Source organism: Penicillium verrucosum, assembly GCF_028828655.1.
Source record: "Penicillium verrucosum strain IBT 35672 chromosome Unknown utg000003l_segment0_segment0, whole genome shotgun sequence".
Classification (NCBI taxonomy): Eukaryota; Fungi; Ascomycota; class Eurotiomycetes; order Eurotiales; family Aspergillaceae; genus Penicillium; species Penicillium verrucosum.
The window spans coordinates 2,388,291-2,408,273 of NW_026643212.1; the positions used below are offsets into that span (position 1 = coordinate 2,388,291).

General features: G+C 47.5%; 8 protein-coding genes across 8 annotated transcripts; 5 read left to right on the plus strand and 3 right to left on the minus strand.

The window, feature by feature from the left end:
- Positions 1-404: 404 nt before the first annotated feature.
- On the plus strand, positions 405-1,019 carry N7516_008582 (uncharacterized protein; the record flags this gene model as incomplete). The annotated part of the gene is made up of 4 exons (XM_057221301.1): positions 405-408; positions 448-560; positions 602-706; positions 735-1,019. 4 exons carry the CDS (start codon positions 405-407, stop codon positions 1,017-1,019), a joined length of 507 nt encoding a protein of 168 aa, XP_057071573.1.
- Positions 1,020-2,121: 1,102 nt separating this feature from the next.
- Positions 2,122-2,364, plus strand: N7516_008583 (uncharacterized protein; the record flags this gene model as incomplete). The annotated part of the gene is made up of 1 exon (XM_057221302.1): positions 2,122-2,364. One exon carries the CDS (start codon positions 2,122-2,124, stop codon positions 2,362-2,364), a length of 243 nt encoding a protein of 80 aa, XP_057071574.1.
- A 1,787-nt stretch (positions 2,365-4,151) lies between these two features.
- N7516_008584 (glycosyltransferase family 32 protein) lies at positions 4,152-5,299 on the plus strand (the record flags this gene model as incomplete). Its single annotated transcript, XM_057221303.1, has 2 exons — positions 4,152-5,205; positions 5,271-5,299. The coding sequence occupies 2 exons, from the start codon at positions 4,152-4,154 to the stop codon at positions 5,297-5,299; spliced, it is 1,083 nt and encodes a 360-aa protein (XP_057071575.1).
- A 642-nt stretch (positions 5,300-5,941) lies between these two features.
- On the minus strand, positions 5,942-7,300 carry N7516_008585 (putative integral membrane protein (Pth11); the record flags this gene model as incomplete). The annotated part of the gene is made up of 5 exons (XM_057221304.1): positions 5,942-6,262; positions 6,335-6,631; positions 6,700-6,885; positions 6,954-7,035; positions 7,083-7,300. The coding sequence occupies 5 exons, from the start codon at positions 7,298-7,300 to the stop codon at positions 5,942-5,944; spliced, it is 1,104 nt and encodes a 367-aa protein (XP_057071576.1).
- A 912-nt stretch (positions 7,301-8,212) lies between these two features.
- On the plus strand, positions 8,213-10,048 carry N7516_008586 (FAD-binding oxidoreductase; the record flags this gene model as incomplete). The annotated part of the gene is made up of 3 exons (XM_057221305.1): positions 8,213-8,469; positions 8,544-9,810; positions 9,878-10,048. Coding segments are annotated over 3 exons (1,695 nt in total), but the record flags the coding sequence as incomplete, so codon positions are not given.
- A 1,712-nt stretch (positions 10,049-11,760) lies between these two features.
- On the minus strand, positions 11,761-12,439 carry N7516_008587 (uncharacterized protein; the record flags this gene model as incomplete). Its single annotated transcript, XM_057221306.1, has 3 exons — positions 12,183-12,439; positions 12,021-12,110; positions 11,761-11,954 (listed from the first exon to the last, which is right to left on the minus strand). Exons 1-3 carry the CDS (start codon positions 12,415-12,417, stop codon positions 11,761-11,763), a joined length of 519 nt encoding a protein of 172 aa, XP_057071578.1. The 5' UTR covers positions 12,418-12,439.
- A 503-nt stretch (positions 12,440-12,942) lies between these two features.
- On the minus strand, positions 12,943-13,848 carry N7516_008588 (V-type proton ATPase proteolipid subunit; the record flags this gene model as incomplete). Its single annotated transcript, XM_057221307.1, has 8 exons — positions 12,943-12,979; positions 13,029-13,114; positions 13,176-13,260; positions 13,317-13,423; positions 13,499-13,581; positions 13,660-13,672; positions 13,725-13,742; positions 13,801-13,848. 8 exons carry the CDS (start codon positions 13,846-13,848, stop codon positions 12,943-12,945), a joined length of 477 nt encoding a protein of 158 aa, XP_057071579.1.
- Positions 13,849-14,653: 805 nt separating this feature from the next.
- rom2 (putative Rho guanyl nucleotide exchange factor (Rom2)) lies at positions 14,654-18,493 on the plus strand (the record flags this gene model as incomplete). Its single annotated transcript, XM_057221308.1, is given in 5 exon segments — positions 14,654-17,351; positions 17,405-17,727; positions 17,739-17,834; positions 17,891-18,322; positions 18,396-18,493. The coding sequence occupies 5 exon segments, from the start codon at positions 14,654-14,656 to the stop codon at positions 18,483-18,485; spliced, it is 3,639 nt and encodes a 1,212-aa protein (XP_057071580.1). The 3' UTR covers positions 18,486-18,493.
- Between the last annotated feature and the right edge of the window lie 1,490 nt (positions 18,494-19,983).

Genomic DNA, 19,983 nt, shown 5'->3' on the forward strand with positions numbered 1-19,983 from the left:
CTGGTTCGACCGGAAATTCATCTCGAGCACAGAACATCTCCATCGACTAGATTGGGATGGGATTTATCGTTTGAGACAGTAGACATAACAGCGGTGTTTCAGCAGCCATTGGAGCCAACTCACGACTCTACAGTCCAGCGCGACAGACATAGATGGCCTTGAAACGAAACCCCGGTGGCTTTGATGTGCAGATCTAAGTGGAACTTCCACGCCCCCTGGACCTCATACCGGTTGATCGACATAATCATACCGAACATTTACTCCTGAAAGTCAATGAGCTCTATTCCAACCGTTACAGGTAGAGATCCTGGAGCGACATCCAACTGTGGACATATGCGCAAAGCTTTAGAATAACCTCACGCCTGGTGTGAGACTGGTTAGCGATGGGGGGTTGTTCTCCCTGGATGGGTAAGTGGATGTCTTGAGATTCACGGGATTTGCCCGCAGTTTCTAATAAGCTCTTGGCCAGATTACGATCAATTAGTGGAGATATCAAAACAACGGCCGCTGGCATTTACATGCATATTCTCTGGCCCCGAATGATCCCCAGCATTCTGCCTGTACGTCGGCCAAGCAAAAAACCTGGGAAACAGGATAGCAGATCACAATGATAGACTATATCGCAGAAAACCTCCCAGCCTTCATTATCACGTTTAGGATTTATAAGACATGTGTTCTGGGTTCGTTATACTTGCGATATTTAACGGTGAAACAGAAGGACAGAACCTATCTAGATAGAAACAATGTCTACTGAACTTGTTAGAGATGTAGATGGCCTATCCAAGGATTTCGACACATATCTGCCTCCATCTACAGACCGCTCATCCGCTGGCCGCTATCTCAACGTCGTACCGCCTATATGGCAGAGGTCTCATAATGAGGATTTACCGGCAAGGAAAGAAGTTTTTGACCGAGCAGGGTTCGAAGCACTCATACGGTCAGATAACCCTATAGTTCGATCATGGGCACGCCAAGCTATAGCTTCGTATAACGATCTCAGGAACTCTCCCGACCCGTAGCTACGCCGCTATTAGTTTAAGAACAACCAGCGGCAGCTCCAACAGGCTTAGAACGCCAACTAAAAGAGAGTTATTAATAGGATAAAAGTCTATCAGGTCGAGGGCAAGAAGAGAACTATACATTATGCTCTAGGCCGCAATCGTGGTTATATCACGTACGGATCATACAGCAATTTGCCGAGATAAGCTCAACATTCTCCGATCACCGCAAATGGGTGGTCACGGCGGTAACCACGTAGGGTGTAGCAAAGAAAAGAAAGCACATAACCATTGGCTAGGCTTTTTCATTGTTGATACTTGGCTATGGATTGAAATCATATCCTAATATTTGGTAGCTCTAAAGGGAACATACTTCATTCTTTTTACAGATATAGCATGCGGGATATTGGAAGTATTTATCCGCGTACAATGTCTCGGAAAGGCCGGTGCCTACATATATTAAGATTAAATTCACTAAATCTAGGCACCGTACGTGAATGGCAAAGGCATAAGGTACTATCGAGCCATATTCCCACGCAAATCCCTAGAAAGTCTGGGAAAGCCTTGCCCGACTGCATTAAGAAGACATGAAGTCCAGCCGGAATTGATTTGATTGGTCATTAAGGAGGATAAAAAGAACTAGAGACTTGAAAGATGAGCAAAAAGAAATCGTGGTTCCAGAGGGGGTCGAACCCTCGACTTTGACGTTATTAGCATCACACTCTAACCAACTGAGTTATGGAACCGATTATGATATCCAGGGAATATTATGCATTATGAGCTTAAGCCCCAAAATTTTTAGATTAATTTGCAAGCTAAGCCTATTGAGGCCTCTTGCAGTAACAATGCATGAGTCCTTCACAGCCACCGGCACATAACTCTCTCATTGGTTCATATTGCCAGCAGTAATTTAGATACACTAATGTTGTAGATGCATAAAGATGTCTAAATACTTAACTACTTAGGTAGATTATAAGGTTAATGCTCGATCGGACCCAGTATCAGCCACGACGACGACAGAACGTTCTACGCGAGAGGTCTGGGTGCCTCCGACTGCGGATATCCGTCGCCTGATGGGGGACTTTAGCGATAGGATTGACGAGATGTGTCGTCCCGTCTGCATATGATCAAGAAGGTGCGCAAACTGCTCGACACACCAAAGGCGCGGCGCGTTCTGGACATGGCGGCGAAAATCGACTTGTTGTATGGTGAATACGACGAGGCGGCCGAGCACACAAGCGCAGAGCTTCGACAGACAGACGATGTCGTCAGTTACGCCCTGCGAAACGTTTTACGTGACATTCAGGCTGAAGCCATCACCGTCAGCCGGCGTCAGCTTGACCCTCTAGTATTTAGCCTCCAGTAGATAGGATAATACATCATACTTACTTCCCCTTTGCTTTCGCTGCTTACAATCAGACTACATAGTCTACAGCTTCTACGGATCTTTCCGTTAGTTTTTTTCCACTTCTAACGTCCCTTAGTCCAAGCCGATCATGGAGCGCCATCCAGAGCCTCTGTCTCTCCTACAAACTCTCACTCATCACCTTTCCCATCAATGATCAGCACTTCTGCGCAGAGATTCATATTAACCCGCCAAGAGGTATTCGGTCCCTACCTCACGCCGGATCCAACACGTACCCAACCTCCGAGTGATACAGTGTACCTTAAGATAGATACATTGCGGACAATAGCCCGTATAAATCTTTTACCAGCGGTTTAACAACCTAAGGTACTGTTCTCTCTAAAACGCGGCGGGTCCATTGATACAAAGATTGTTGCTGCTGATGGTCGGACTGATGGGAGGGTGGGAAATCCCGCCTTCATAGCTATTTTTATGTATCAATACATTCTAAACTCCAAAGGACCCTTTTACCTCTTGATCTCCTCGTATTGATGCTCTAGCTGTTCCATCGGAGATTGGATCTTTCCCGAGCAGCATGGCCATAGACATGGCCGTTCTCTCCACTTCCAGAGGAAGTGTTGGATTCCAGGACATCGCAATACTAGAGTCATAATGCCGGTCTTCGTTCTCTCTTCGATAGTATATTCGCAGACCGTCTAGGTGATACTTACTAGTTTTAGAGCTATAGAGTCTGCTTACCCAGGCGGTGACCCGTCCGGCGTCGATCTTCGTAGAGAGAGAGAATGGAGGTAAGGGTAGTATTACTCCTAATCGGGTATAGCCCCACAAAGTGTGAATAGCTTCAATAATTCGTATTTTTGGTGAAATCATGCTGTTGGCTCTACAATGCGAGTTCCATATCAAATTCCTAGGCCAAGCGAAGCTTATATCACGATCGGGGCTTGCAGCAGATAAGCGTTAAACTATCCCTACATATAGGATCGAAACTAACTCATTTGAAGCGATATATATAGTGTAGTTCTATTCTGTAGTTCTTAGATGAAGAAGTTCAATGGTTATCTAACTAGTCAACGTTTATCTTATGTTATGAATCTTTTATCTCGGGATGATCATCGCCGATTATGGAAGAGCAACAAGCACCTCATGTGGGGGTGCTCCGATAAAGCGATGTAATTTATGTAGCAGGGACATTGTTTGTTAATATTGTCAATATATGTCAAAATAGAAAGAATCAACTATGTAAGAAACGAACACTCTGTCAAAAATGGACATAGATTCAAGTTACATCTCAAAGACCACGTGAGCGGCTCCACCCAACTTAAGCTGCTTCCGGCATACGCCATCCTCTTAATCGAGTCGTGGACGTCTAACAAAATTAGCCAGCAAGGCGATAAATTATTCGCTGCTAGACAGCGTGGACAGCTCTTCTATTCATCTCCCCTTGCCGTTCTGTGGTATTACTAGGTGACCGGCAATTCTTGCTGGCTTTTCTTTTTTTTACGCCTCCTATTCCGATTCTAGGTTGACCGTATCTCCGACCATCGAGGTCACATCCAAGACTTCCGCATATCGATATGTCACCCTCTCAATTTCTCTAGTCTAGGATTTGAAATCGCTCGACTACCACACCCGCCGAACGAATTGCATACCAAGAATATTCAAATCCCCTGGGCTCGCGGATCACGGAACATAAAAGCACGAAGACCTTGATTCCTATCTTTCAGCCAATCTACGGCTGTCGCAAAACCAACGGTTTATTTCCGACTACGCCGGCCCCATCGCCTGTCATGATCACCCCGCGCAAGGTGCTGCTCGCCCTGCTCTGCGTAGTCAGCATTGTTCTCATCCTCCGCTCGTTCCGAGACCCTGAGGTTCCTGGGGCGCCTGGGTACAGACCGGTGAAGAAGATATCACAAGAAGAGGATGAAGCGATCGCAAATTTGGCACGGAAAACACCACCGCAAGGTCGAGCCCAGTTACCCCTCGGCGCATCACTAACAGCACCGCTCCGCGAACGTCTCCGGTATCAATTCCCATATGAAATCGAAAACCGATTTCCCGCATACATCTGGCAAACATGGAAATACACCCCGGCATCATTCTGGTTTGACGAAGACCTTCGTGGTCTGGAGGCCAGCTGGACGGAGATGCACCCCGGGTTCACACATGAAGTCATCCCTGACGAGACACAGCAACATCTGATCAAATATCTATATGGATCAGTTCCTGAAGTATTCGAGGCATATGATTCGCTGCCACTCGGCGTCATGAAGGCGGATTTCTTCCGATACTTGGTTCTTCTAGCGCGCGGGGGAATATACAGCGATATCGACACTTTGGCCCTCAAACCCGCGCACACGTGGCTCCCTGAGGAACTCGATCGATCAACTATCGGATTCATTGTTGGCATCGAGGCTGATCCTGACCGCGATGATTGGCATGACTGGTATTCGCGCCGTCTTCAGTTCTGCCAGTGGACCTTGGTGTCGAAGCCCGGGCACCCGATTCTTCGTGATATGGTGGCTTATATCACCGAAAATGCTCTGCGGATGAAAAAGGCGGGCATCCTCAAGGTTGGCAAGATGGATAAAACTATTATGGAGTTCACTGGGCCTGGGGCTTGGACAGATTCTATCTTCCGCTACTTCAACAGCCCGGAATACTTCAATATCCAGCCTGGTGATAAGAACATTACCTACGAAGACTTTAGCCACCAGACTACACACCGCAAGGTTGGTGATGTGGTTGTTCTACCCATTACCAGCTTCAGCCCCGGTGTGGGGCAAATGGGTGCGGGGGATACGGATGATCCCATGGCCTTCGTGAAGCACAATTTCGGAGGTATGTCTTTATGTTTAACATTCATTTAGTCTCATTTGGACATCGTACTAACCTTTTGATTCCAGGCACATGGAAAACAGACCCATCGCTGTGAAAAATGCCCAACCCTTATTATATTCGATTCCAACACTGTACACTGTATAGTATCAGGGACCTATTGCAGACCGTTACTTGCAGTTCATCTCAATCTTTGCTCCCATTGCATCACCCACACCTCCCCTCTAGGTTTCCCGATTGTCTCTCCCGTCACAAACTCTCAAATCTCCGGCATTGAACTATCATCATCGGTGCTTTGAATATGACTGAACCCAGGCGCAAGCTTTAAAACCCGTTCCATGTTTCATGATACCTGTTCATATGATTCCCCCACTTTGTTTTTCATTGTTACATACACTGTGCTTTTTTACTTTTTGCTGAGTAAATGGGTTGCTACTAGCTGTACTAGCTACTTATAGATTCGATTTCAATATCATTGTTGTGGTAGCCAAAAGGCAAGTTCGAGAAGATTTCCTATCGCCTGTGAATGGAGATTTTGATTTATCATTCTCTCGTCTGGATATCCATTATACGAGCCTAGGGGATATATTACATATGAATATGTTGCCATAGTTGAATGTCTAACCGGTGTATCCGGAGAAAAATATGTATTTGGTATCAGATATATGTAATTCAGTTTCTCATTATTCAAACCCTCCCAATCTCCCAAAGTCCAATAACACCAAGACCCTATGCCAAATCAAGGAGCAGTGCCAGACTTAACTGTGAACTCTGAAGTCACATACACTTTTAAGTTGTCCGCTTCCGATAATATATGCTCCTCGCTACCCCCATCATTCGATTGCGACCCGGATCGAATATCGATAACCTGGTGCCCTTCGGATTCAGATATAGGGCCGAAATTGCTCTTTCTGCGCCCTGTCCCCGTCCCCGTCCCCGTTCCTTGGCGAACAGAGTCAAGCGCATAGGTACGCGAAGTGTCACGGTTTCTGTATGAGGTCACAGTGGAAGCGAAGGACTTGAACAGAGGTCCGTACGTGGGAACGCAGGCGATGATAACCTATGCAATTTTTGTTTCGTTAGTTTTGTCCTTGGACTTTGAGAAATAGAAAATAGTAAAATTCCCACTTACACCCAGGCTGGTCTCCACACAGGACCAGATTACGATATTCTTGCTGTCGGTGTAGGTCTTCAAGTCCCAAACGGTGAGGATGCGGATTATCTGGATGACGGTCACGAAGAAGCCGAGCGCAAACAGGCATCCCAAGAGGGCTTTTTGTTTGAGGCGGAGCTGGAGTTTCCAAAGGACTGGCAGAGGTAGTGCGATGATTATCAGGTCTAGCACGATGCTGGTGCCTCCAAGGGCAAAGTAGAATGGTACGGTATCGATACAACTCCCGGTGAGAGAAGGATCCCATTGTTTTGCGACCTGTTTTGATGTCAGATACCCTATTTTCACCGATCAATGTAATGTGTATTGGAGAAGGAGAGGCTGACCGGTAGGCAGGAGACGGATATTATAATGGCGAAAATCAATTGGTTAACGACACACACGATAATGGCGGCAATTATGATTTTGCGATATGGTTTGATAATCCCCGCAATGCGCAGATACGAGGCTAACAAGGCGACTTTGAATCCGAGTACAGCGAGGCAGTAGACCGGGCCGCCGGTATATTGGACCTATGGATCCAAAATTAGTGTCCGGCTCGAGATCGAACAATGTCATTGTTAGGTCTTGCGATACGCACCTTGCTAAATGGAATAAAATTCTCCTTTGGGAGATAGGCGGCGGTGAGTCCTTGACCCCATCGTGTCTCTGAGGTAGTCATTCTGTTAATTCCGAATAATTTCACCTTGGCTGATCAAGGAATATCGACTCACGAGCGACAGCGATCCCCGCGTATGCTAACGTTAATAGTGAACTCGCCAGTGCCGCATAGTCATCAACCCATGGAAACCGCTTGTTGCTTATTCGCACATAAAACCGTAGACATACGGACAGGAAAGCTAGAATTGAGCACACCAAACAGACTGCGATCACTCGAGGGATATCGCTTTTTGGATCGGTCTCGTGGAGGTTGTATACCCAGCCCATGATTTGATCATTATCACACAAAAATTTGGGCCGAACGGGGATGTGGTATTCTTATTCATAATTATTAGTCCCCGGGCAATTCGTACGGAGTACAACCAGAAAGGTTTATGAGTCGGGGTGGAGCGCGGTGGGGCGGGGCGGGGGGGCTTATATCGACTTAATTAAGTTGCAGCACTGGACTAAAAAAGACAGGGATCCATATTGTGCATATGTTGGATAAATTATAATTTGTCCATTTTTTTTCTTTTTATTTTCTCTTTAGGATTTTGTTTTTTTCTTGTTTTTTTCTTGTTTTTTTCTCTTTTTTTTCCGGCCTTATATTAGATATATGGAAGCTACTGAAATCCATAGGTAATTTATGAACTGTGTGATCTACACAATATAGAAGAAGATCTACCTATGTATCCATGGATTATTCCCTCAAACCGTGGAGATATTTGGAGATATTTAAACTGTGTGTTCCACTGATGGAACACCCATCAAGCGCCAACCTTTTCCGAAGTTGCAACCTCGGGATGTGACACACATTAAAGTTTGAGGAAATTTCCCAAAAGCTACAGAATAGGCCCCAGGTGGTACCAGGTGGTCCCAGGTGGTCCTAGGTGGTTGAAGGTGGGGGGAAATAACATCCATGTGTGGCTGGCTCAAACAAATGAAGTCTCCACAAACTAGTTATACTATTTGTACACATTCTTAAGAACCTTGGAAATTGTTCTCCAAGACGAAGTCCGTGCTTGTCTTGGCCTGCAAAGATATATTGTCATAGATTACATGCGTCAATTAGTGTGGGTTTTTCTATGTTCTAAGCGGATACCCCAATACCCCCTGGTTTGTTTGTTTTTGGTTATCTTTTCAGTACATAACTCCGAATTATTTAAAGAGAAACCCAATACACTTGCATGAGAGCCAAGCCAATTCATTATGTTTTTCCGCGCATCCTTCGTTGCTTCCTTGTTGGCGGTTCTGCCTCAGGCTTTAGCCTCCGAGGCCTGCCATTGCTTCCCCGGAGACACCTGTTGGCCCACTGAATCTGAGTGGTCTCAATTCAACAACACCATCGAGGGTCGACTAGTGGAGACCGTGCCTCTAGGCACACCTTGTCATGACCCTAACTACAATGCTGCGACCTGTGCAGTCTTGAAGGATGGATGGCTCTTTCCCGAGCAACAGTAAGTTGACCTTAAACATGTAGAATAACAACAAACAGCGTGTACTAGGTACTGACAATAATATCTTTTAACAGCTATGAATCGTCTTCCTCGATTATGGCACCGTTCTTTGCCGAGGGTGCTTGTGATCCCTTCCACCCCGTCTCAAAGCCCTGCACACTGGGTAACTATGTGCGCTACAGCGTGGATGTTACCAGCCCCGATCAGATTTCCAACACTGTAAAGTTTGCAACCGAGCACAACATCCGTCTTGTCATCCGTAACACCGGCCACGACTACAATGGCCGATCCACTGGTGCTGGATCCCTTGCAATCTGGACTCACCACCTGAAAGATCTGTCAATCGACTCCTACGAGGATGAGCACTACTCCGGAAAGGCCATGACTATGGGCGCTGGAATTCAGGGCTTCGAAGCCTACGAGCTTGCCGAGAAGACTGGCTACCAGGTCGTTGGCGGTGAATGCCCCTCCGTTGGTCTTGCCGGTGGCTACTCCCAAGGAGGTGGTCACTCCGCCCTCAGCTCCCGCTACGGTCTGGCCGCCGATCAAGTCCTGAAATGGGAGGTCATCGATGGCCAGGGTAACTTCATCACCGCCACCCGTGACAACGAATACTCCGATATCTTCTGGGCTCTTAGCGGTGGCGGTGCGGGCACTTACGGTGTCGTCTGGTCCATGACCTCAAAGGCACACCCCGGAACTCCCGTCTCCGGCCTGAACATGACATACACAAGTGAGGGTATCTCGCAAGATACCTTCTACAGTTCCGTCGAGGCCTTCCACGCCGAGCTGCCCGCTATCGTCGATGCAGGTGCTATGAGCGTTTGGTACTTCACTAACACTAGCTTCTCTATTGCTCCTATCACCGGTCCCAACATCCCTGTCGCTGACTTGGTGGCCCTTCTCAAGCCCTTCACCGACAAACTCGACAACCTCGGCATCAAGTACACCACCGTTTCCAAGCAATACGACAGCTACTACCGTCAATTCCAGGATATGCAAGGCCCCATCCAGGTTGGCACTGCCCAGTATGGAGGCTGGTTGGTCCCGAGATCGGTCGTTCAGGACAACAACCACGCCCTGCTGACTGCCTACCGTGAGATCACCGAGGCCGGTGGTGTCTTCATTGGTGTCGGCTTGAACGTCTCCCAGAAGGTGACTGGAGACGTCCACAACGCAGTCCTCCCTGCTTGGCGCGAGACCCTGATTGATACTACTTTGACTACCCCTTGGGAGTGGGATAATGATGCTCTCATGTTGGAGCGCCAGCGCCAAATGACCGAGGATTTCATTCCTAAGCTGACTGCGCTGTCTCCCGAGTCCGGTGCTTATATGAATGAGGTATGTAAACCAATATCTAACTCTAATCTCCTTCATTATTATGAACACATGCTTATCGTTTTGGCAGGGTGACTTCCAGCAGCCCAACTTCAAAGAGGTCTTCTACGGTACCAACTATGATGCCTTGCGTAAGGTCAAGGCCAAGTATGACCCGAACAATATCTTCTACGCCAGAACTGCTGTCGGTTCCGATGAGTGGACCGAGAGTGAGGATGGCCGCTTGTGCAAAGCGACCTAGGAAAGATCCAATTGAGTTGGATGTGGTACTATATAATGTATGAAAGGTTTGAATCCTATCATTTGGGGATTGAATATACTTGGGAGGCCCAATATCTCGAGTTGCCATCGAACCGATCTATGTATTTATACTGTACTCAAGTTTCCATAGACAATACAATAGAGGTCTTCAAAGACAATAATAATGTGATAACTAGCTTCTAATCATAAAATCTGCGATGACTATGTGACTGGGTACATCCATCCTATGCATACCTAACGAGGGTTCCCTCTCTTCCCAGATTCTCGCGTCTTCTACTCAAAAACACCTACGAGTAGGTGCACCAAGCATTATCTTGAGTAGACAATATCGAAAATCCCGAATATGTGCAATAAGCAACCACCTATGTAAGTTATATTGATCACTTTACGACGAAAAGAGAGTCAAAAGACAATGGTATTAAAACGCTCCCCGTTCACAAGATTGCGCTTGGAAACCTTGTGAAGTTGCTGTGGGTTCGTAGGCAAGAGTATGAACTCCAGGTGATCGATCTCCATGATCATGATCGAAAAACAAAGTTCTGCGAAGGGAAGTGTATGTAAAAAAAAAAGAAAGGAAAAAAAAAAAACAATACTGCCCGGGGTGGTCACCATACTTGTTGTCCACGAGTGTGGGTGTGGGGGGAAGGTCAAATGATGGCTGACCAGCTGAATAGCATGAGGAGTGTGATACCCCCCCCGAGACCAGATTTGCCACAGATACCTGCCAAGGGCTGTCGTGGATCGCATCTGAAAGCAAAAAAGGTAAGATTGACGCGAATGATCGCGAATGATCGCGAGTGTGGCCTCTGGGTGGAGGAGCATTCGCTCACCGGGGACGCGTCCGTGGGGGTCCCGTGGGGTTGGAGAGAGATGGCGGTCATCTGATAATGTCGGAAGAGCGAAGGTTCGGTGGGAGCTTGATGGGCTGTAATGGCAAACGAATCTTTCAGAAGTCCCTGAATAACGGCTCGTACTTCTTCTTCAGATCCTCCGTGTAAATGTTCGTGTTTCTGAGGTCGGGGGATCCGGGTATTCTTCAAAGTTACCGGTGTCGGCGGGGTGGGATAGGCGGGGAAGTATAGGCCCCTTCACCCGGCGATAAAACAAATCATCCCATATGACATTTTGAAAGAAAGGGTGGGACTTGACTCGTGTCGAGCCACCAGAGATGTGGCCCAGTCGCTCCGACGGATTTGTTTTACAGAGTAGGGAGACGATGTTCTGTGCTGCGGGCGGCATATTCGGAGGGAAGCGTAGACGGCCTTCGATAATCTGCTCGTAGATGCGCATAGGGTTCTGATCCCAGAAAGGTGGCTGCCCGATCAAGAATTCGTAGATCAATATTCCGAGAGCCCACCAGTCCACTGCAAGTCCATGGCCGCTGTTTTGAATGACCTCCGGAGCTAGGTATTCCGGCGTGCCACATAATGTGTATGTCTCGCGATTATCGACTTGCTTTGCAAACCCGAAGTCAACAAGCTTGAGGTGACCGTCCGCATCCAACATGATATTCTCCGGTTTGAGATCTCGGTAGGCAACTCCATGGATGTCGTGTAGGAACTCGATTGTCATTGTTATTTCGGCGGCATAGAACGTCGAGACTTCTTCGCTAAAGCGTCGTTGTCGCCGGAGATATGTGAATATTTCACCTCCAGGACAATAATCCAGCTAACAATGGTCAGCACCTAGTGGTCATCCAAAACAAGTTCCGAGTTCCAAAACAAGTTCCGAGTTCCAAAAAAGAAAAGAAAGTTGCCATACCAGCATGTAGAGGCACTTCTCATCCGAGAATGATGCAATCAAGGTGGTGATGAAAGGGTGGTCAATAACGGCTGCGAGGGCCTTTCGCTCGTTGCGCACATGTTCCACTTGCTTGAGTTTGATCACTTTCCAGCCGCAATCAGCACGAGTTATCCCTCGCCACGCGCAACGTTAGACAAAGTAGCGCTTACCGTCCGCCTTTCGCAGAATTTTCAACGCATAGACTTTGTCTTTGTCCTTTTGGTCCTTTAACCTTGCGAGCCATACCCGAGCGAAAGTGCCTATACGATGAAAACCATAAACAGTCAGACGTGACTCTTGTAAGAGAAATATGGATTAGGCCGCGCGCTGACCGGTTCCGAGAGTCTTGACGAGCGCAAAATCGCTCACATGCAGACTCCTCGACGAGATGCATAGTTGCTTCTCATCCTGGCGCTCGGTGATAAGAAAAGGGTTCGAGGATCGCGGAGACGGCCGGAGGGACTCGACAAGTTGCTTTTCCCTGTGATGCAGGTTTCCGTTTAGCTTGGGAAAGACCATGGTTCCTGGCGCCTCATTTGGCGAATGTTGCACTGCTCCAGTTGCCATTAGAATGGTTTAAATGTCAAAGACCATGTCGCGGTAGAAGAGGGAAGAAAAAAAGTGTGTATGGAGACCCAGTTAGCGCGCCACCAATCGGCAACACAGGTTAACTCCGAGTTTCAAATCATAAAGAACATTGAGGACTTGAAAGAGTCTGGGGGTTTCAGAAAAATCGCGGGGCAAAGAGTTGTAAGAATAGAAGTTCTGGCTCTGACGTATTTTGCTATTCGGGGGCGGGGCTGAACGGGAAGAGACTACGGTGATAAACCGGACCTGAGTAAGCTCTAAGCTTTGATTTGATCCCGAATCTATATATAAGATCCCTTTATTGTACACCAGAAATAAGAATGTATTTGATTTAGAAGTCAGTCCAAGTCAGTCCCATATCTCGATCCAGTCCCATGGTCATTATCTGTCCTGGTTATGATTTTAGTACACGTTTATTAAATGGTGTCTCTTTAAGCTCAGGATGACCGGTAGCGGATCGAAACAGTGTGGTGGAATGAGTTGGCGTACGAAATTGCTCAGAGCTCAAGACTTTGAGTTTAGGATCAAACCAACAATCAAGCTGACCATGTTAGCAAAGAGTAATCTAAATAATCTGACTTGGAACGTACCCGTAAAGTCCGAGAACTTCGCCAAAGATCAGGATGAGAATCATTCCCACGTAAACCCGAGACTGTTGCATATATGCTCGGACACCCTAGAGTAGCTGTTAGAGCCTCAATAGTCCTCTCACGTTGCTGCGTATATAGGGTCCTTACTGCATCACCCACAACTCCAATTGTATAACCAGCAGCCACACCCGTAAGACCAACTGACATTCCAGCGGCAAGATGCATGAAGCCTCTGTGCAGTGTTAGCTTGTGCCAAGCTCCACATCACCCAACTCGCGAAAAACGTACGTGTACAAGCTCATGTTGGTTGTTGGGCCCACTGCTTGCGCAATGAGCACGGCGATAACGAGACCGTAAACTGCAATGATACCGGACATAACAACGGGGATGAGGGACTGCCGCCATGAACTTGATTAGCTACCATGCTGCTCATCGCTGAACCAGCGAACCTGGGATAGATGGTTTCTTACCTTCATGATGAGATCGGACCTATAGGTTCCCACACCTGCAATTCCAATGCCAGACTTCGCTGTCCCATAAGCTGCTCCTGCCGCTGTGAGATTGTAAGCTGTTTGTCCAAAGACCTAGAACCTAGAGAGCTGGCTCCATCCGCGCGAGGTATTTCACGTACACCCGAAGATCATCTGTAGGGAACTGTTAGCATACTGTCGAATCGAAAGGAGGTTATAAACTCACTGCAGCAGCAATGCCAGCCTAGTATCGGAAGCCTGTTAGTCTATTAACTCCAATGTTTTTAGGGCCTTGAACTCACGAAGGAGAAGAAGGGAGCGAACTTGGGCGCAAGCTCACTGTCTGCCATAGTGATGCTGGAGCAAGACTAATCTCGCCAATCACACAGAAATATAAGAAGAAAATGAGACCTGTTTGATACAAGGTCAAGGGCAGGGAGAAGTTTGGGCTGTTGGTAGCTGGAGGTTTCGGGGCTTTGGGTGTTCCACATGGCCACTTCGCCCGCCGTAGTCCACGCCATTGTCTGCTTCTAGGCGGTGACGATACCGTACTTGCTGTATTCCAGATATTCAATTCTAAACGCCCTATCACCCGCATATTAGAAGTCTTTGTATTGAAATTACCATACCGGCCTCGCCGTCACCTTCGCCATCCTCGTTCTCCTGGGTCCCTCTTTCCCCCCCAGTTTATTACTGCATTTTCAACATCTAACCATCACCCCCACTTTCAACAACTCTCCTACCTTTATCACTCACCTCAAATTTCGGAGGATGCTGAGGGCATGAAATCGAAGGGAGCCTTGACTTTGTTGCGCTCACGGCTCCTGGCGCTTTTCCATTAATACCGTTTTGATATTGCCTTGAAATTCCCCATCCAAACTGAGGGGAATTATGGAATATTGAGTCCCATCAGTGCTTTTGAGACAATCCAATATTTCTTTCGAGGTCATTGCCTACCGAATATTTTATTCTCTTTCCACCTCTACTGTTTCTCCCGTTCTCTACGATCTTGAACAGACCTCTTGCGACGCCCTGGACGCTCTCCACGATCAAACCGGATACCCCTTTCGCCTTCTTCGCATCCCGGACTAGATATACCTTCCGTATCTGATTAGACCACTGCTACTCGTCCTCGGTCGCTGATAATCCGTGAAAATGGCGGATTTGGGGGGCCAGCGTAGCCGGAATTACCGGCCTCACGGACCCGCCTCGTCTACGCAGCGGGATGCAGCGTATTCTGACATTTTTGGAGGCGCACCACCCGCAGGACGCTCCCATACCATGAATTCCCAGACCCCGCAATTCTCCCAGGGTCGCGCTCATACCATGTCGTCGCATGTCGCACAACCCCAATTTCAGAGACCACCACCGCCGCCAACACGGCATATGCCAAATGGACACGGACCGCCATCGGCACCACCAAATGGATATCCTCCACCCCCACCATCTGGGCAATATCAGGCCTACAATCCAGGGGCCTCGGCAACAATGTCTTCACATCAGCCTCCTCGATACAACCCAAACGCAAATCCCCAACAGCGCTTTGCTGCTTATCCTCGACCTCAACGCCTCGAGTCAAGACCAAGTCCTGCGCCCCAGTACCCAGACCCTAGGGATTTCAATCGCCCCATGCCTCCTCCTGCGCTGAATTCCGATTCAACCCGGTCAAGATCAATGGCAAAACTGAGCGGACCGCCTTACCAGACCCCGCCAAGCAACTTTAATCACACCTCTGCCACTGCCTCTCGCCGTGAACAGTATCATTCTGGTGCCCAGGTCACGCAGCTCGGCCGGCCTGTTCCAGAAAAGCATGCGAACGAACGGGCCATGTCTATGACTTCCTGGTCATCAGATCGGGATCCGCATATCATGAGCAGCGGAAGGTCAATTCCACACCGTAGACCTCCGTCAAGTCACGATCAACAGATTCCAGTAAGGCACGACTCAATTATGCAGCCCACTCCGGATGAATCTGTTGCATCTCGTCAGCTAAGTGATGCATCGCAGGCATCTCGAACTATGTCCATAGCATCCACTGTTGCCCCCGATCGGGCGATGAGTGTTCAAAGCCAAGCCACACAGAGCTCCTCCGGCAAAGTTACCCTTGTTTCTAGGGATTCACAGCGCAAAGTTCCGGTGGTCTATCCTGCTTTACTTTCTCTTGTCGCTGAGATTTTCAGGGAGAAGATTTCACTTGGCGAACGACAGAAGAACGGTCTTTCGTATCAAAATGCGTTTTCGGGTACTGATTCAGTGGACTTGATCGGCTCCATAATCAGAACTAATGATCGCAACCTTGCTCTTTTACTCGGCCGTGCGCTGGATGCTCAAAAGTTCTTCCACGATGTCACATATGACCACCGTCTTCGAGACGCACCCGGAGAGGTCTATCAGTTCAAGGAAACAATGGGAGAAGACAAGTCGACAACCGAGGTTAATGGGGTCTTCACCCTCCTGACTGAATGTTATTCTCCGACTTGCAACCGGGACACTCTCTGCTATTCTATTGCTTGTCCGCGACGACTCGAGCAGCAATCCAGGTTGAATCTGAAACCTGAGCCGGTACTAGGAACATCGGAATCCAAAACTGCTCTGCCTCCCGATGATGACGACGACAATGATAACCAAAAGCTGTGGATTAGCACGGTGCCCAAGGAGGTCTCGGACTCAGTTGACGATCACGAGAAGAAACGACAGGAAGTCATCTTCGAGCTCATGTACACCGAGCGTGATTTCGTTAAGGACCTAGAATATTTGCGGGATTTCTGGATGCGACCATTACGTGCTGCTGGAACCACCACTCATTCCCCAATTCCAGAACACCGACGTGAAAAGTTCATCCGAACCGTGTTTGGCAACTGTTTAGAAGTCCTTAAGGTCAACAGCGCTCTGTGTGAAGCCCTGAATGCTCGACAGAAGGAGAGTCAAGTCGTTCAAACCATTGGCGATATCTTCTGTCAACATGTTCCTAATTTCGATCCTTTCATCAAATATGGTGCCAACCAACTTTACGGAAAGTACGAGTTTGAGAAGGAGAAAGCATCAAACCCAGCCTTTGCCAAATTTGTCGAAGACACAGAACGTCTCAAGGAATCTCGGAAGCTGGAACTGAATGGTTACCTGACGAAGCCTACAACTCGTCTTGCAAGATACCCGCTTTTGCTTGAAGGTGTTTACAAAAACAGCGCGGATGGTAACCCTGACAAAGAAGATATTCCAAAGGCCATCAAGCTGATCAAAGACTTCCTTTCGCGCGTCAATGCCGAAAGTGGAAAAGCGGAGAACCATTTCAACTTAGTTCAACTGAACGCTGCACTGAAGTTCAACTCTGCGGACTATGTTGATTTGAAGCTTACAGAAGAAAATCGACAAATGCTCATGAAGATGTCATTCAAGAAGACTACAGCCGACAGCTCCGATGTTACTGCGTATCTCTTTGACCATGCCGTCCTGCTCGTTCGCGTCAAAGTGGTGAATAAACGAGAGGAATCTCGAGTTTACAGGAAACCAATTCCTTTGGAACTGTTAGTAATCGCTCAGATGGAAGAGGTTATCCCACGACTTGGTATTGCCAAAAGACCTTCGTCCAGCCTCCTGTCCAACAAGACTGTCATCAACAATCCCCCTCCTGCCAAAGATGGTGGACTGCCCATCACATTTAGACATCTCGGCAAAGGCGGTTACGAACAAACTCTCTATGCCACAAACAGCGCCACACGGCGAAAGTTTATCGAAGCGGTAGAGCAACAACAACACAAATTATGGGAGCGAAACAGCAATTTCTACAACAAGACGATCCTGAGCGAGGGCTTCTTCGCAGCGGTCAACCGGATCAACTGTCTTGTTCCGATTGGTAAGTTGAAATCCCCTTATTTGGCTTTAGTATCACTCGCTAACTCCTACCAGATGGAGGCCGGAAGTTGGTCTACGGAACTGATAATGGTATATTTGTCTCTGAGCGCTGGCCCAAAGACAAAACAGCAAAACCAAGAAAGGTTCTAGAGGCTACCCAAGTCACGCAAATCGACACTCTAGAAGAGTACCAGCTGCTGTTGGTTCTGGCAAACAAAACGCTTTCCTCTTATCCCATGGACGCTCTCGATTATGTCGAGGGCCAGAACAGCATGGCAAAACGGCCCAAGAAAATTCAGGGCCATGCCAACTTTTCAAGGCAGGCATTGGTCTCGGTCGTCATCTTGTTTGTTCAGTCAAAACATCGGCGCTATCAAGTACGATCAAGGTCTACGAGCCGATGGACAATCTGGCAAAGGGAAAGAAGAAGTCTGCTGTCAGCAAAATGTTCCAGGGCGGCCAGGATACTCTTAAGCCTTTCAAGGTACATATTTTCTCTTGCGTATTTGTGGTTCACTTCACACTAACACTTTCACTCAGGAATACTATATCCCTGCCGAGTCTTCTTCCATCCATTTCCTACGTTCTACGCTGTGTGTTGGTTGTGCACGTGGCTTTGAAGTGGTCAGCCTAGAAACAACAGAGACGCAGTCTCTCCTTGACCAGGCCGACACGTCCCTTGATTTCGTGGCACGAAAGGAGAATGTCAAGCCCATCCATATTGAGCGAATGAATGGCGAGTTCCTACTCAACTATAGTGATTTCTCATTCTTCGTCAACCGCAACGGGTGGCGAGCCCGTCCGGACTGGAGGATCGCCTGGGAGGGCAACCCGAACTCATTCGCGCTGTCCTACCCTTACATCCTGGCGTTCGAACCCAACTTCGTTGAAATTCGACACGTTGAAACAAGTGAATTGACGCACCTTATGACCGGCAAGAATATTCGCATGTTACACAGTTCCACCCGCGAGGTATGTCACTTCTATGTTTTTCTTCCCGAATGTTTTCTTTTATCACAGATCAAATGCTGACTAGTTTTGGTAGATTATCTACGCCTATGAAGATGAACGAGGCTACGACACTGTTGCCAGTTTAGATTTCTGGACCAACAAGCCACAGCCAGCGGCCACCTAATGTCCGACGGGTACATGCCACAATAAACCCCTGCTTGGCATCGCCGCCTTGACGCTGTCGTCCGCATCTCTTTTCCCACGTAGCATTAAGGAGGTCTCTGTCTAAGGTTCTGAACGACACTCGCCTTCACTACATGTTCCGTCCCAACACACTCGCGAAGTTGTGACTGTTTACTGTGTTGTCTGTACAACAGTTCAGCGGATAATCCACATCTGCTTCGCAAACACCCATCCCTGCCTTTCCTCAACACCCAACCAATCACAACAAATCGGGGTCTTTCCCCGTCTTTTCTACGCAATGTACAATGGAGCGCAAATACCACTTCTTGCGTGTCTGCTTTCTTGCTTTTCACCTTGCCCTTTCTTCTCCTTGCTGGTTGCATATGCTCTTTTTTTTCTCTTCTTTTTAAAAATTTTTTACCTTTCTTCTTTAGCTCTTTCTATCTCCCGATGGCTATGTCTTCTTCCGCATGGCCATATTCTCGAGACGTCTTCGTTCTACCTGTATCGTTTTGAGTTCGAGACATCTTTGTCTGTTATACTTAGCAATTTCATTGATGTGAATGGCACCATTGCATTTCAGATGACAATTGCAGGAAATTTAAAATTAGCCCACTAATGTGATTAAATACAATTGTGATGTTCGATCTGCTTTCATGGTCTTCCATTTTTCCCCTGCTAGCTAGAATGAAAATAATATGTATAAAGCAGCGGAATATATATCTTGATGTTGGTATATAGCTCAACGCTTGATGATTGGTTCACATACAGCTAGAAATCAACTTGGTAGTAGTAGTATACAACTATCTTTTTACTTCTGGACCAAGTTGTGAAATTAGGCAAAACTTGATCGCCCTTGATGGCGAACCAAGCTCAACATATATTAGCTGTAGTCCCACAAACTAAAGCACACTGCTACAGATAGTACACAGTAACAAGCTACGGTGGCACAACCAAAAACGAGAGAAGTGAGCTACTCAGGTACTTTTTCTTCCTCAATTACTATCGGGGGAAGACAGGCGAGGAGAAAGGATAGATATTTGGCAAGACAGGAGCCATGAACGCAAAAAAAAAACAAGAGAAGAGGGAATATTGCTGCGCTGCGGACTTTGGACAAGAACAGGAGAGGAAGCAGAGAAGTGGGGGAAATAGAAATGATACAGCAACATGTAACGGGCCAGCTGGGATGTGATCAAAAGAAAAAAAGATAGGATGACCTGGACATGACGGAAAGCATGTGCTGGAAAAGAGGCAGTCATCGGGTTGAACGCAGTGAGATATGTCGAGGATAGGGATTCCAGAATCTGGCAAAAACAATTCCCAACTCGACATAGTTCTGTTTCCCATTGGAAATGAGAAGTATTGCACCCACAATTCATGACCAGAGTGCCGTAATCTATGTTGAGGCGGCCCATCCTCGCAGGGGTAAAAGAAAAGAAGAAAAAAGCTATTAACGTGAATAAACAGAGTCAATATTATCCCATAAACAAAAGCCAACT